Source organism: Malaya genurostris, chromosome 2 (genome assembly GCF_030247185.1).
Source record: "Malaya genurostris strain Urasoe2022 chromosome 2, Malgen_1.1, whole genome shotgun sequence".
Taxonomy (NCBI): Eukaryota; Metazoa; Arthropoda; class Insecta; order Diptera; family Culicidae; genus Malaya; species Malaya genurostris.
This window is the reverse complement of record NC_080571.1, coordinates 177,972,303-177,987,764: the sequence shown is the minus strand read 5'-3', so window position 1 is coordinate 177,987,764 and position 15,462 is coordinate 177,972,303. Positions and strand designations below refer to the sequence as shown.

The following is a 15,462-nucleotide window of genomic DNA, read 5'->3' as shown; positions in this document are numbered from 1 at the left end:
TGCGGAAGAAAATTTCACTCCGCCTGTATTGGCGTTCAGCGAAATAATGAAGAACTGCTGCGTACATACATGCCTTTTTTATGCCTCGAATGTCAGGAGAACTATTACGAACAATACAATTTGAAGGAACTCATACGCCAGCAGAAAAAATAACGGACAATATTAAGGTGAAGTCAGACTCCAATCAGGCCCTTATTCAGTACCTAAAAACCACGGCCATATCGAATGAATCATTTAATCATATCGAGTCATTATTGACCGATATTCAAACGGAGCTGACAAATTCAAAACAAGAATTGATGCTGACGCTAGTAATCTCAACATAGACACGAACAAAATCGTCTACCAAATTATAGACGAAGTTAAATTTTTATCGTCAGAATTCTCTAACCCGAGGCCAGTAAAGAAATTCGCCCATCCAAGCCTACAAGAAGAACTATTGGACTGTATTCCTGAACTCTACAGCACAACTTTAGAAACAGAGAAGGAAATTCAAGCATGCGACAGTAGCTGGCGCTTCATTGAAAGTAAAAAAAATGGAAACGAGCCTGAAAGGAATATGACAAAAAACAGTGCACTCGACGGCTGCAAGAAAAACAAGCAGAAAAAGCAAACCTCAGACGGAAACATCGGAAGCGGAAACAACAAAATAATACAAATTTCAACAACAGAAACAAATATTACAGTATACGCCGTAAAAGCAACAACAACAATTACAACAGCAAACACGACAACAACAGCAACAACAACAACAAAAACAACAGCAACAACAAATTTTTGACAAGTGAACACATCCGCCGACTCCAACTAATCCGGGAAGCCGAACACAATTTTTCAAAACCGAATTTTCGGAAATAACGACGCCCTCTATTGAGGTAGTATCCTATAGTGACGTAAGTGACACTACACTTCATTCAAATCCTCAAATTTCTTCGCATTCACAACCGAATGCAATTAAAATCCTTATCTACTGTCAGAATTTCAATCGCATAAAAAGCCTAGGACAAATGAAGGGAATTCAACAAAATATTTTATCATCCTGCTTCTCTGTTATTCTTGGAACTGGTAGTAGTTGGGACGTAAAATGCGAAGAAATTTTTGGAAATAACTATAACGTTTTCCGGCATGACCGTAACTTAGCAGTATCCAACAAAAAATCTGGAGGTGGAGTCTTCATTGCAGTGAGTGCTGATTTTTCATCCGATAAAATTGAAACAAATAAACACAAAGAATTTGAAGATATTTGGACGAAAGTATTTATATCAGGACAAAAACCTATTTTTGCCTCTGTGTATTTTCCCCCTGAAAATGCTAACAAAACAACATTCGAGCTGTTCTTTCAAACCGTAGAAAAAATCATGTTGAATATGGAACTTTAACCAACGAAACGTTTACTTCACCACCGATTAACAAAATGAATCCATTCTGCTTCCAATTGCAGGAGAAAATGAAATACTACAATTTATTTTCGACAAAATTTGTTTATTCGGCTTGAATCAAATTAATTCGTTGAAAAACAAACAAAATTCATATCTTGATCTTCTTTTCACAAACTGTATCGAAGACTTCTGTGTGAATGCCTCACCAAATCCGTTCTGGAAAAATGAAGCATTTCACACAGCAATAACATGTCTCTCCCTAACGAAATAGAATACGAGGAAGCGCTGGAATTCCACAAAACAAATTTCGAAGAAGCAAAACTTAGACTTAGTCAGGAATCAACGTCAGGACGTCAATGAAGAAGTTGAAAGATTCTATCGATTTTGTACCAGTAAAAAGAAGAAGAAGAAGTCACAATAGCAAATTGCCTGTCTGGTTCAACCTGCAATTGAAAAACCTGAAAAATAGAAATCAGAAAGCACATAAGAAAGCAAAATATAAAAGCATTATGTTATCAATCTACAAAACTACCTCGACATTTGCAATGACCTGAAAATAGCAATCAACTCGGCACACGAAAAATATAATCTTAAAGTTGAAGGCGAAATCAAAGAGCATCCTTAAAAATTTCTTTAGCTATGTTAAAACAAAACTGAAGAATAACAACCTTCCTTCCCAGATGAACCTGGACGGAACTACTGACACTAATAGCACTGAAATTTGTAATTTATTTGCAATTTTTTTTCCAAAAAATATATACATCATATGCCGAAACAGATCGTGTCCATCAATTATCAAAGCAAGAAATATTAACTGCACTTGAAAACCTCAACGCAGCAAAGGGACCTGGACCTGACGGAATACCACGAATATTTCTGAAACAATTAGCTACTGAACTCACAACACCACTACATCATCTCTTCAACTTATCTCTAAGAACAGGAATATTTCCAGAAACATGGAAATCCTCTTTCTCAGTACCGGTCTTTAAATCAGGCTCAAAATCAGAAATACGTAATTATCGAGGAATTGCAATTATCTCGTGCATTTAAAAATTGTTTGAAACAAATTATCAATGGACACATTTTTCAACAAGTAAAAACTCCAAAACAACATTGCTTTTTCAAAGGTCGTTCTACGTCAACAAATCTCTTGGAATTCATTTCATTCACTTTGGAAACTATGGACAATGGAAATTGTGTAGAAACTCTCTGTCTGACTTCAGCAAAGCTTTCGACAGAATTGACATACCATTATTACTATTCAAATTTAAAACATATGGCATTGAACAAAAACTTTTGAAATCATATCTCACAAAACGTAAACAAATTGTACGATATCAAAACACATACTCCAAATCAATAAATGTCACTTCAGGTGTTCCTCCGGTTCACATTTAGGCCCTCTTATTTTTATCTTGTTCGTAAATGACATTTCCTTCTTACTCAAACATCTAAAATTACTTGTATATGCAGACGACATGAAGCTCTTTATGGAAATAAAAAATGCTGTAGATGCTGAAATATTCCAATATGAAATTAACGTATTCAACATTTGGTGCAATAAAAGCTTACTCTAACCAGACGTTAAGAAATGTAGTTCAGTATCGTTTAGTAGAAAAATCATGTCTCCTTCTTTTAACATATATTTAGGAAACCAACCTGTAAAAAAATGCAAAAATATTAGAGACCTAGGAGTAATTTTAGACTCAAGACTTACTTTCGTGGAGCATTATAATACAATTGTCAATAAAGCAAATAGTATGTTAGGCTTCATCAAACGTTTCAGTCATAATTTTCAGGACCCTTACACAATAAAATTATTATATACAACTTACGTCAGGCCATTTTCGAAATACTGCAGCATAGTATGCTGTATGCGCTTCGTAGACTGAACTGGACAACATTTCCTCTTACATCATATAAAGCGCGTTGTATGCTCATAAACTTACAAACACTCGAAGAACGCCGCAAAGCTACAATGCTTTATTTTATCAACGACATTATTTCTCAGCGAGTTCAATCTGAATCATTGCTTTCACAACTAAACCTTTATGCTCCTAGTCGCCATCTCAGAAGTCGTCAAATATTCTTGAAAATAAAACATATTATGCCAAAAATAATCCTGTTAATCAAATGATGCGCTTTTATAACGAAAACTGCCAAAAAATCGATCTAACTATTTCCAGGAAACAAATAAAAGAAAAATTGAAACAAAATCGTAGAAATAATGTATAGCATATAAGAAACCATTTTAGCATTTTTTTTGGCTGTAGTCTACATTTTTTTGACGAATAAATAAATGAATAAATAATCATTTGAGACCACAAGCGAGTGTGGCTAGTAGCATAGTCTATTGGGTTACTGTTCCAAAGCCCTATAACCGTAGGACGGTATGCACAGTAAAATGCTTCTGGTTTTATGAACACATGTAGTGGTTTAATGCACAGTAGCGCCTATAGAGCAGCAGTATCAGTTGTCGTGAATGCTCCTGTCATTTCCACTAGAACCATCCTTTGGAGAACGTTTATCTTTAACTGAACTCTCGTAACTTCTCCTTTCTGCCACCATACAAGACACCTTATGGAATCCATAATTCATCCGAAAGCCCTGTGATTAAAGAAGACCAAAGGACTCGTCATCAATGCTGCAGATAATCAATTGACTACCTGTAACAATGGAGCCGATCCTCAAGATCCTCCGTCGAAGCACAGGGATTATCGAATTATGGAAAGCTAACCTTTCAAGAACATTCGGACCCCTCAAGCATTCCTTGTTATTCCAAGGAACACTGAAGGATATCATATTCTGATGAAGGCTGTATAGTTCTATAATGAACTTATTGACCTGCATCTTCTGGTTTATCATCTCCAACCGCTGTATGAGCTAGGCACGGCTGTCCTCATTATCGGGGAGAACCAGACTGCACCGCATCGCAGCCCACAACCATAGAAGCTAGGAATAAATGAAGTGTGCGGCGTTGATTACAAAAGACCGTTGAAATCTCTAAGCAGATCGTCTCTCAAGTCCGGGGTGAACATACCGTCCACTATACGAACTTGAAGACGATTTCCAATCAAGCGCTCGGACGCCTTCTTAGAAGGGCTGGTAGAATCAGTTCTCTGTCGATTTTGCCTTTTCTTTGAAATTTTCCTCAAACTTTCCGGCGCGTCACGCATTGCAGCAATGGCGTCCGTTTCGTTTGACGATGACGAACCTTCAGCAACCGGATTTTCAGCAGCAGAACCTACGCTAACATCCTCCATCTCACCAGACTATGTCTCGTTGGACGATGATGCCACAGTTTCAGTAACCTGCGTTTGATATCCGGATTCTGGAATAGGATTTTCAGTCATCTTGTCAAAAATCTACCAAGGAGAGAAGCGAGGAAAGGAAACTCACTAACCAAACGAACTGTAATCGTCAGAGCTCAAAAGCGGAAAGAAAGAATAAGTCCAGTGTAACATCACAATTTGTAGCGAAAGCTACTATTACTATTAAAATCTGTAAATAGATAGATAGTGGTTTGTGATATTCACAAAACCCACACTTTGTACCGTTTGAAAAGTATAATATATGAAAGTACTAGAAAATTGTTGCGTGAACAATGCTACAACACTGTGCAGCTGGAAACTCACACCATCGAATAAAAATGATATGAGTAGATTTTACTTACCTTACTACTTCTACTTACAAGTAGCTTACACGTATGCGAATTTATGATAGCGCTGTTCATTTATGATAGGTAAAACTATCTACAAACTGAGAAGCCACCGTGTGTAGGTTAGCCAACACATATCATCTGTTTCAACTACTACATTGTACATGCAGTAACACTATAAGCATATTGGCCCGCATAACCGCTTTCATTAGGGAAAACAACACACATTTATGGAATAGTTAGCATAAAAAAATGCTAACACCTGATCACTAAATGATATCCGCAAACAAGCCCTACTATAGCGACCGTGTGCCGCTCAAAGTGCACAAGCCCGATATCCCGTGTCCTGATACCCCACAACCTTCAAATTCCTACCAAACCTGTCCTAATACCAAGTCCTAATTCAAGGTGTCATGCGACCCGTGGTAAGGAATGAATGGTTTGAGGGCTAAAATATTTCAAACCACTAACGGCGCTTGATGGGCACCTGGCACCCCCATCAATATAGGGCTGTTGCCCAAGTCCGGGCGGGAGGGCACTGAATAAACCCCGTACTCGTGGGATCAAAAATGGAATTGACTAAAAAAACACAAACAAGGTAGGAAATGAGGTAAACACCTTTGTGAGAAATGGTTCCAGGAGATCTTCACCTGATAAACCGGGTGCGAAGTAGGAAGGAACAGTGGTAGCCGATAAAACGAGCTACAACAATGCGCTCGTCGAATCAGTGGACCAAAAAGACCCTGCAGTCTGGGTCTGTTGAAGCTCTATCGAGTATGACGGCGGTGGTAGAGCAGCTCGATGCGATCATCGCTTTCACTAGCGAGAAAAGCAACATCAGCAAGGACCTCAAGCTAAATTAGCTGAAGTTGAGGAAAGTCGTAAATGCGGTCAATAGGGACCAGGAGGCTCTAATAGCCCAAACAAAGGGAGGCGAAAGGACGGATAAGTGTTCGCAAACTGATCCCTTCTCATTCCAGAGTAGCCCGAGTCAGGCGACGATCGACTACGCACTCCGCCTAATAATGAAGAGGAACAAAGTGCGTAGGAAACGGGCCAGTGAGTGGTCTCTGACGGCAGGGAGGAGGATTGCGACAGAGGTCTCAATCCCAAACGGGTTACTCGGTCCCCGAACGCGAGTAAAGACACCAAGTACGAGCCTGGTGAGAAGGATCGACCGGATGAGGAGAATCCTGACAAGGACCGACCAGACATAGAGCGGCCCTAGCTCAAGGTGATCGGGAAGAAAAAAAAGGAAGACCCTATAGCACGCGAGAGAAGGGCTAGGGACAAAGGGAAAGCCTTGCTTATCAAAACAAACAAGGAGAAATACGCCGACGTTCTCAAGGCAATGCGGAGCGAGGCAAAGCTTGCCAACCTTGGAAAGAAGGTGCGCTCTATGAGACGTACTAGAGTTGGCGAGATGCTGCTAGTGCTAAAAAAGGAGCACAATCGGTCGGATCAGAACTCTAGGCACTGGTCCAGCAAGTTCTAGGCGACGAAGTCGAAATCAGAGCTTTGCAAAACAAGGTGACACTTCAGTGTAAACGGCTGGACGAGATCACGAGCGCCGAAGAGCTTACTATGGCCATCAAGGAGCATGGAGGGGTGGACGTCCCACAAGAATCCATCCGCATGAGAAAAGGACCTTAAGGCACTCAGATAGCAACGTTCAAGCTATCAGTCATGGATGCTAATATGGTCCTGAAAGTGAGTGAACTAAAAGTGGGTTGGACGGTTTGCCCAAAGACTGCATACCAGCCGCCGATGGTGGATATGTGCTCCAGGTGTTTCGAACCTGGCCACAAGTCCTAGCACTGCAAAGGCCAAGACCGGAGCAACCTATGTAAACTTGCAACAAAACACCACGGTGTGTTATCTGCGCGGGCAAGGAAAAGGCTCAAAATCACGTCATGGGCTGCCCCTTCAGTGGAGGTAAGTCCTGACACGGGCGTGCGACGCGACAATGCTGAGGAAGGCACGACTGTGGAACAACAGACGACCGATCTACTGGCGGAACGAGCTAACTGCAGACCTGCTTAAGGGCCAGGAGAAGTATACAAAGAGCTAAATCACCGGTGACAAGAGCAGAAAGAAACGAAGCAATCAAAGCTACCAAGCTTGCTCTAAACAAGGGTATTCGCGTAAGGAAGGAAGCTTGCTTTGATAAACTGTGTCAGTATGCCAACTCCAACCCATGGGGTGATGCGTACAGGATGGTTATGACCAAAATGAGAGGGGCACTAGCACTCCCTGAACGTAGTCCGGCGAAGCTGAAGGAAATCATAAGAGTCCTCTTCCCTCACCACGACACGCCCCCGTGGCCGCCAGCACCGCTACCAACAAACCATGTTGGCAGAGTGACGAACGAAGGATTATTGTCAGCGGCGAGATCGCTCGACACTAAGAAAGCCCCCGGGCCATATGGTATCCCGAACGCGGCTCTAAAGGTTGCTACAACCTATAAATGGGACATGTTCGGGGAGGTCATGCAGAGTTTCCGGACATTTGGAAAAGGCAGAAAATGGTACTTTTACCGAAACATAGGAAACCTCCTGGGGACCCGTCGGCATATAGACCAATCTGCCTGATCGACACCACAGGGAAGCTCCTGGAGAAAATCATCCTGAACAGGCTAGCCCCGTTCATAGAGGAGGCGGGTGGACTGTCTAACGAACAGTACGGGTTCCGCAAAGGCAGGAATTCGCTACTGCGTGGTAGTAACGATTGACGTCAAAATCGCGTTCAATAGTGCTTGTTGGGCGGATATTGCTGACACCCTCCTTCGACTGGGACTACCAGAAGGGCTGTTCAAGATTCTGGAAAGCTACTTTCAAAACCGGGTATTGCTTTACGAGACCAAGGAAGGCTTACGCAGCACTTCCATCACTGCCGGAGAACCACAGGGATCCATCCTGGGCCCGCTCCTCTGGAATATAATGTACGATGGCGTACTGAGTTTGAGGCTCCCCACGGGCGTCAAGATAGTCGGGTTCGCGGACGACATCACGTTGGCAGTCTACGAGAATCCATCGAAGAGGTTGAACTGAGCGCATCACACTCGATCAGCATGGTGAAAGATTGGTTGCGTAGCAAGAAACTGCAACTAACACATCATAAAACAGAGATGATGGTGGTAAACAACAAAAAATCAGAGTAAGAGGCGTCGGCACATGCTGGTGATTGCATGATCCCCTCCAAGAGATCATTGAAGTAATTTGGTGTGATGCTTGACGACAAGCTCAGTTTCGGAAAATACGTGGAATATGCCAGTAAACGTGCTTCAATGGCAGTTACGGCGCCCTCGCGAATGATGGCCAATAGCTCGCCGATGCGTTCTAGCAAACGCAGATAACCGGCAGGAGTAGCAGTTTCAATCATTAGGGCGTCGGCACTCCGGGTGGAACGCAACACAAAATTGCTGGAGAGCACGCACAGACTGATGTGTCTTCGCGTGATCAGTGCGTACCGTACGGTATCTGGAGACGCAGAATGTGTGGTGGCGTGCATGATGCCTATTGGACTGCTCATCAAGGAGAACGGAGAGTGCTACGATACGCGGAGGGACAGATCGTGGGCATCTTGCAGCGAAATTGGAGTGCAGAACAACAGGCAGCCGCGACCGCTGGCCGCTGAAGAGGGATCAGCGAACAAGCGTAAGTTCGGGAGTTTTTTGTTGTCGGGGAACCCTCCGTCGGTGTAGACGAATAGATTGCGACGTAGCTCCGGTATGGATAGTCGGGGCGCCAGTGAACCGGAAGCCATCCTTCAACCGGAATCATTGGAGCGACCCAGGCATTCTGCCGATCGATCCGTTCACGAGTATCGGAAGCGACGGTTACGGGAGAACTTTCATCGCCGGTGTAGGCTAGATCCTTCGTCGGGGACTAGCCGAGTAGAAGCCACAGCATCGAAGTTGATTCGTCGGAGCGTCAGTGAACCGGAAACTATGCTCCAACCCGAATCACCGAATCGACCTCGGCACTCATCCGAGTGTCCGTGTGGAAACTCTTTCGTCGAGATTCGGTGTCGGGAGAAACTCTGTCGTCGGGGAGCTCTCCGTCGGCGTCGTCTAGATCCTTCGACGGAAATTAGATCAGTAGATTGCGACGCAACTAAGGTATGGATCGCCGGGCGCCAGTGAACCGGAAGTCATCCTTCAACCGGAATCACTGCCAGCGAACCGGAAACGAAGCTCCAACAAGAATCGCCGGACCGACCTCGACATGCTCCTGGTCGATCCCCTGTAGCGAAACGAGTGGCTCAAAGTCGAGTGATAAATGGACCAAAAGTAGGAGAGAACGACGCAGACGTCCATGACGATACATAAATCCGGGAAGGGTGCTTTGAGCACCGATAGCCTTCCACCTCGAAGTAATACCTAACAGTAGTTCCGGGGAGGAAGGGTTGGAGATAAAATGTGTTTTTGTGGGTAGTTCCAATTATACAGTGGTAGTCCTGTGGAGAGTCCCACACTCTGTCCGTAAATGCATTTCACCTTGTAAAAAAAAAGTACACAGACCTGTGTCTTTGCTATATAAAATGGCCATCTTCTAACCCGTGAAATCTGCGAAAAATCCACGCCGATTTGCGCAAGTTGATCAAGTTAAACTACATCACCCGCACTTGAAAAAGACTCTGTGGGCTCTTAAAAACAAAGAAGCATACATTAAGAGCAAACACTCTTGACGCTTCATCTGAAACCAACGGTTTCGGTCGGATGACGGTGTGAAACACGTCCACTACCCACAGAATCACTGACACACCTGTAACCTTGAGACGGCATGTACAAGATAATGCTTCTTGTTTGAGGAACACATGTAATGGTTTAATGCACCGTAGCGCCTCTAGAGCAGCAGAAGGAGCTGTCGTGAATGCTCCTATCATCGCCATTAGGACCATCCTTTGGAGATGATTTTGATTTGACTGAACTGTCGCAACTTCTCCTTTCTGCCACCATACAAGACATTCATATGCTAAAATTTGTCTAACGATAGCTGTGTAGATAAAATGAATGTATCTGGGTTTGAGTCTCCATGATTTTCCAAAAGCTCATCTGCATTGGCCGAGAGCCATGCAAGCTCTTTATATCCTGAGGTCAATGTGAGCAATCCGATTCAGTTTTGAATCAAGAATAATTCCGACGTATTCAACTTGATCATCCACAGCGACCTTTGAACCGAAAAAATTTTAACGGATGAGCTCCTGTGATTATCCTACGATAAGTGAAAAGCACCATTGATGTTTTGCCGATTTACAGATAATCCAACCTGACAACACCATTGTTGAACAGATCGCAGGGCAAGCTGCATTAAATCAAAGAGAGTTATAATGCTTATAGTGGTCATCAATAATCGTCGGCAAAACCGTAAGTCGGAAATCCAGGTTTATTAAGTTTCTTTAACAAACCATCCGCAACTAGGTCGCATAAAAGTGCTCATCGGAGACGAGCCAATTTACCAACTCATGCACAATTCTATCAGAGCAGAAAGTTACGTCCAAAACCTCCTCTCTTCCAGATCTCACAGAAGTTGGACGATTTCCTGCATTGACTATGTGCAGGTTTGTACTGCTCACAAACGGTAAATCACTTTTGATGCAGTATGATACAACCTCTTTGAAGGCATCGCTTGGTTGGTTATGCGGTAAATATGCCGAACAACAGACAAATTTTTCATGTCTATGCCATCGATAGTCATACCAACTGTGACAGCACAAATATCACGAGTTGTGAGCTCCGCTATGAGAGAAATATCGAGAGCACTATTGGCAAGTATGAATGCTCCCGGCATTTCAAGTGGATTGGACATACCGTTCTTGTTGAAGGCAACGAAGGCCTGGCTCAACAACTTTCCAACGTTGTTGTTTCCCTTTTGGAAGTATGGTTCTTGAACCAAAGCTATAGAAGCTTTAAATTCTTGCAGAAGTCTGGAAATTCATAGTTGCTGTACGTTTATGCTGGAGATTGATTTGTGGTACTCTAACCATTATCTGAGTCCTAATAAATAACACGAGATACAAATGGTCAATCTAAAAGAAAGAAACACTTCACTTTTATGGTGACTGTATGAATCATATCGGGACTGCAGTAAGTCTGGTGGTGGTTTCACTTAACATCACACTTCAATAGAGTCGTAAATTTTCATGACTTTTTCTATGTGTGCATGCAAAGTGGTGTTTCATGAAAAAGTCTACATGTTCATAACGTTTGATTGAAATCTGAGAGAATATTGCAATCTCCGAATACGTCCAGACGCGAAATGGGTTGAATACTTCGTAGTTGTCTGTATAATAATAAGAAATTATTTTACTAACGACTAAAAAGTATTCAGAAATACTACAATCTAGATTAAAATTACAACTTTTCTCTAACGCTATTTCATGTATTTGCAGGCATTATGCAACAAGATAACGCCGAACAAGTGATATTAGATCCTAAGCTTATCGCAAAGCATTATTTGAAAACATGGTTTTTTCTCGACTTGATTTCATCAATACCCTTAGATTATATTTTCCTCATATTCAATCAGGTACGTATACATCATTCATTTACTACTGCTAACGGTACGTTGCTTTCTCTGAGCACAAAAGGTATATATATATATATATATATATATATATATATATATATATAAATATATATATATATATATATATATATATATATATATATATATATATATATATATATATATATATATATATATATATATATATATATATATATATATATATATATACGACATAGTTTAGACAAATTTTCGCGTGTTGTGTTTCGCCAGTTTAAGTGACGGTGTACAATAAATAACACACTTTATTCTATAACTGCGGAACCGGAAGTCGGATTCAGATAAAATTCAGGAATTCCGTATGGGACCGTCAGACCTTTCATTTCAATCTAAGTTTGTCAAAAATGGTTCAGCCATCTCCGAGAAAACCTGGTGAAATTATTTGACACATACACTCACACACACACACAACATTCTACATGAGAAAGGTAAAAATCTCTAGACCAATGAAAAATACTTCATGTGTTCGTGCATGCAAAATTTCATGCTAATCGGAGAGTTTCGTACCAACAGTCAGCGAATTCCGCAATTGTAATGTATATTTCCAGATGTTTCGGAAGTAATGGGTGGCAACCAAAATTTTGGAATTTTTTCGAGGCCTGTATGCTTAGCGACAAACGAGCTCGGAGAAAAATAAGAGTGTGTATGTGTTAGCTCTCTCTCCTTTTTCTGTTAGTATTTTCTGTTTTGTTTATGCTTGCTAAATTTTGCTCAAAATGCCGTCGAAACAAGAAGTATTTCGCGAGTGCGTTGTACAGTTCTACAAACTGCACAGAAATCTCGGCAAAAAGTATACGGTACAACATTTCAAAAGTGAAAATGTTGCGGCTTCGACTCGCAAGCAAGGTAGTGGAAGACCAGTCAAAATTATGGACGCAAAAAGACTTCGTTCTCTTTCTCGTGCCTTCAACAAAAAGGATTCACTGAGCAAACGGGATGCCGCAAAAAAATTCAACTGTTCTCACCAGTACATCTGCAAAACGTTGAAAAGAGTCGTGTAGCATGATAATATTGACCCGACTAACCCAAACGAAATACTTTCACACATTCCAGCATTCACACGATCTCTAACCAATCCTTCTCAGAACACAGATCATAAACTAAAACCGAACATGCACTAAAATCCCAAACACCAGTCCTTACATCCTTTATCCTTCAAGTACCATGCATCCGAATTAGTAACAGGTCGTAAAAACACTTGACGATCGTTACATTTCCCAAGAGCCAACCATATGTTTCACACTAAGTTCCCATGCTAGTCGGCCGTGTTGCAACATATGCTGCACACCGCGAGCTAAGCAAGCTTCCCACACTATCCACCGATGCGACATTTCTTTCCCTTGCGTAATGTGCTATAGGTTCAATCACCTTCTTTTGCATTGATGCACCAATCGATATTCTCTCTCTTTCTCCTCTCTCCCGCTAACAATTAATTTAACGAAAGAATTGTAACTGGCTCCTCCCACCTTTATGTGTATCGTAGAACAGGCAGTAGGTTAGTTTAACTTGGAAACATTTTAATAAAATCAAGCTAAGACAAACAATCAAGGATGAAAGTCGTCATTCCTCTAATGTTTTAATTAAGGAACGAAAAAGAAACAACATGGCGATCGTGTCGAAAGTGTCTGTCTCTGATCTAGAAACAATAATAACAATCAGCCGAAAAGTGCCGACAATGATACCAGAAACAGTAGTTCCAGCAGTGCAAACAGTGATTCCGTTCTAAGTATCAGCAGTAGTCAAAACGGAAAAAAAATCATAATAAAGTGATACCAGAAACAGTAGTTCCAGCAGTTCAAACAGTGATTCCGTTCCAAGTACCAACAGTAGCCAAAAACGAAAGAAAAACATAAAACAGTAATACAAGAAACAGTAGTACCAACAGTAGTTCCGTTCAAAGTACCAGCAGTAGCCAAAACGGAATGTTTTGTTGGTTCATATTACAGAGGTTCCTTGGTAACCCGTACATAAAAACCAGAACAGTGTTACTCGAAAAAACTATTTCTATCAAGTGCGATGAATCTTTCGATATTTGTATCTGGTCGTGTCATCGAAGTAAAATACAGCGTAATCTAAATACCTACGTGGCAGTCTTGTTTCGAGTGGAATCAATACTGCCGTTAGTGGAAGCAGCAACATTAGCCTGAGTTATTTCAACGTTAGTAGTCAACTAAACCGGCATCACAAGTGAATTTCATCTCCACCAGGTAAATAGATAATAAGATCGAGGAGACCTCTAGAGATAACTAGTTTGGAAAAGAAGTGAATGAAGCAATTTTCGAATAACAACTAATCAAACGTGTTGAAATGAACAGAAAGGAACTAAAGGAGTTCCTATAATTTTTAGACAATAGAAAAAAGGAGAAGGGAACAGGAGCTTTTGCCCCCCTTGAGAAAAATGTGTGCCCTAAGTGGATCGATCTAATTAAAAGAATAAAAGACCTACCACGATCCGCTAACCTGGGTAAATTATGTAGAAGAAGAAGAAGAAGAAAAAAACAGTCAATGAGAAGAAGCAATAAATAGTTAAAGTTTTTTTTACTCTCTTCCCTCATTACAAATGGAAGCCCCCTTCTGGGACAATATCGAATTGTGGGAATTGATTGACGATTTCCTGCAAGAAGTCCTTAACAGTCGAAGACGCGGCTAGTGCCGTAGATATATTTCTTTGTTTTTACTCCAGATTATTTAAGTTCGTTGTGGTAAACATTAAATACTATGGGGAAAGGTCAATCAAAAGAAACAAACCAATCTGGTGACACCAATATTCAAATTAATGAACATATTGAGCAGTCTACTGTGAGACACCAAGATCGAGAACTCAAATTGTGGATTATAATCGCAATTTTGACGATCTTTCTTCTATTAAAAAAACATAAAATAATGAAAAACCGCTGGACCAAGAAATGATTTAAAACAGCACAAAGCATAAACTCAATAGCTTAAAATTCGCACAAATATAATATAAATAAAAAATATATACATAGATATTATAATCTTATCACTTTACTAGCTGACTAAATGCCTATGATAATAGAGCAACTACACGAAGAAATAAAAATACTTGTAACCATAAATAACAACTTGAAAAAATCAATTACCCAAAAATTTAAAACAGAAACTCTAACGACAAAATTAAGCTATGCCAACGCGTTATATACTCCAATAGAAAGCAATCTGCTAGAAAACGATGACTCATTATCAAACTCAGAATTAACATTTCTCGTTAAAGCAGCAAGAAATGAAATTACAGACATCCGTACTACAGTAACCTCGCAAATACAAGAACAATTAGTTGACGAGAAGAGAGATACTGACTCCAAAATGACAAACACAACACCAGCAGTCTTTGACATCCGCCAGGTAACGGCATTAGTACAAATGTAAGATGGCACGCCGTTAGGATTGGATGCCTTCGTAGACTCAGTAAATCTATAATTAGAAATTACTACAGCGGAACACTTGCCAATGGCAATAAAAGGCTATAGCAGGATAAGCATGTGAAATCTGCCCCCAAAGGGAATTCATATTGTTATACCACATTCGAAAGGTCATAGGCTGGAAACAATTTTCTCAAAGTTTCAACCCTTTAACTGCCATATTGACGGAGCTAGGGTGGTTCTATTGATTTTTATTTTATTTGATTTTTGAAGAAACTGCTTTTCCGAAAAATTTGAAAAAAATCAGGCATGTTTAAGGCATTATGGGGATGCTTCACAACTTTTTTCAAAATTTTTGAAGATGTATTTCTTTCATTAAAAAATACTAGAAAATTTTGAAACATATTTTTTTTCTCTTCCAATTTTTGCACCACCCTGGATTTTTTAGTGACAAATAAAGAATTTTTGGACAT

The 15,462-nt window shown here is 40.8% G+C and overlaps 1 protein-coding gene across 3 annotated transcripts in view; it reads left to right on the top strand.

The window, feature by feature from the left end:
• LOC131427598 (potassium/sodium hyperpolarization-activated cyclic nucleotide-gated channel 2) overlaps nucleotides 1-15,462 on the top strand; it is a 1,904,453-nt gene that overhangs the window by 609,089 nt on the left and 1,279,902 nt on the right. For all 3 annotated transcript variants that reach the window (XM_058590944.1, XM_058590943.1, XM_058590945.1), the window contains one exon: nucleotides 11,434-11,570. In XM_058590944.1, coding sequence (XP_058446927.1) covers nucleotides 11,434-11,570 — 137 coding nt within the window. The remainder of the gene's footprint in view (nucleotides 1-11,433; nucleotides 11,571-15,462) is intronic.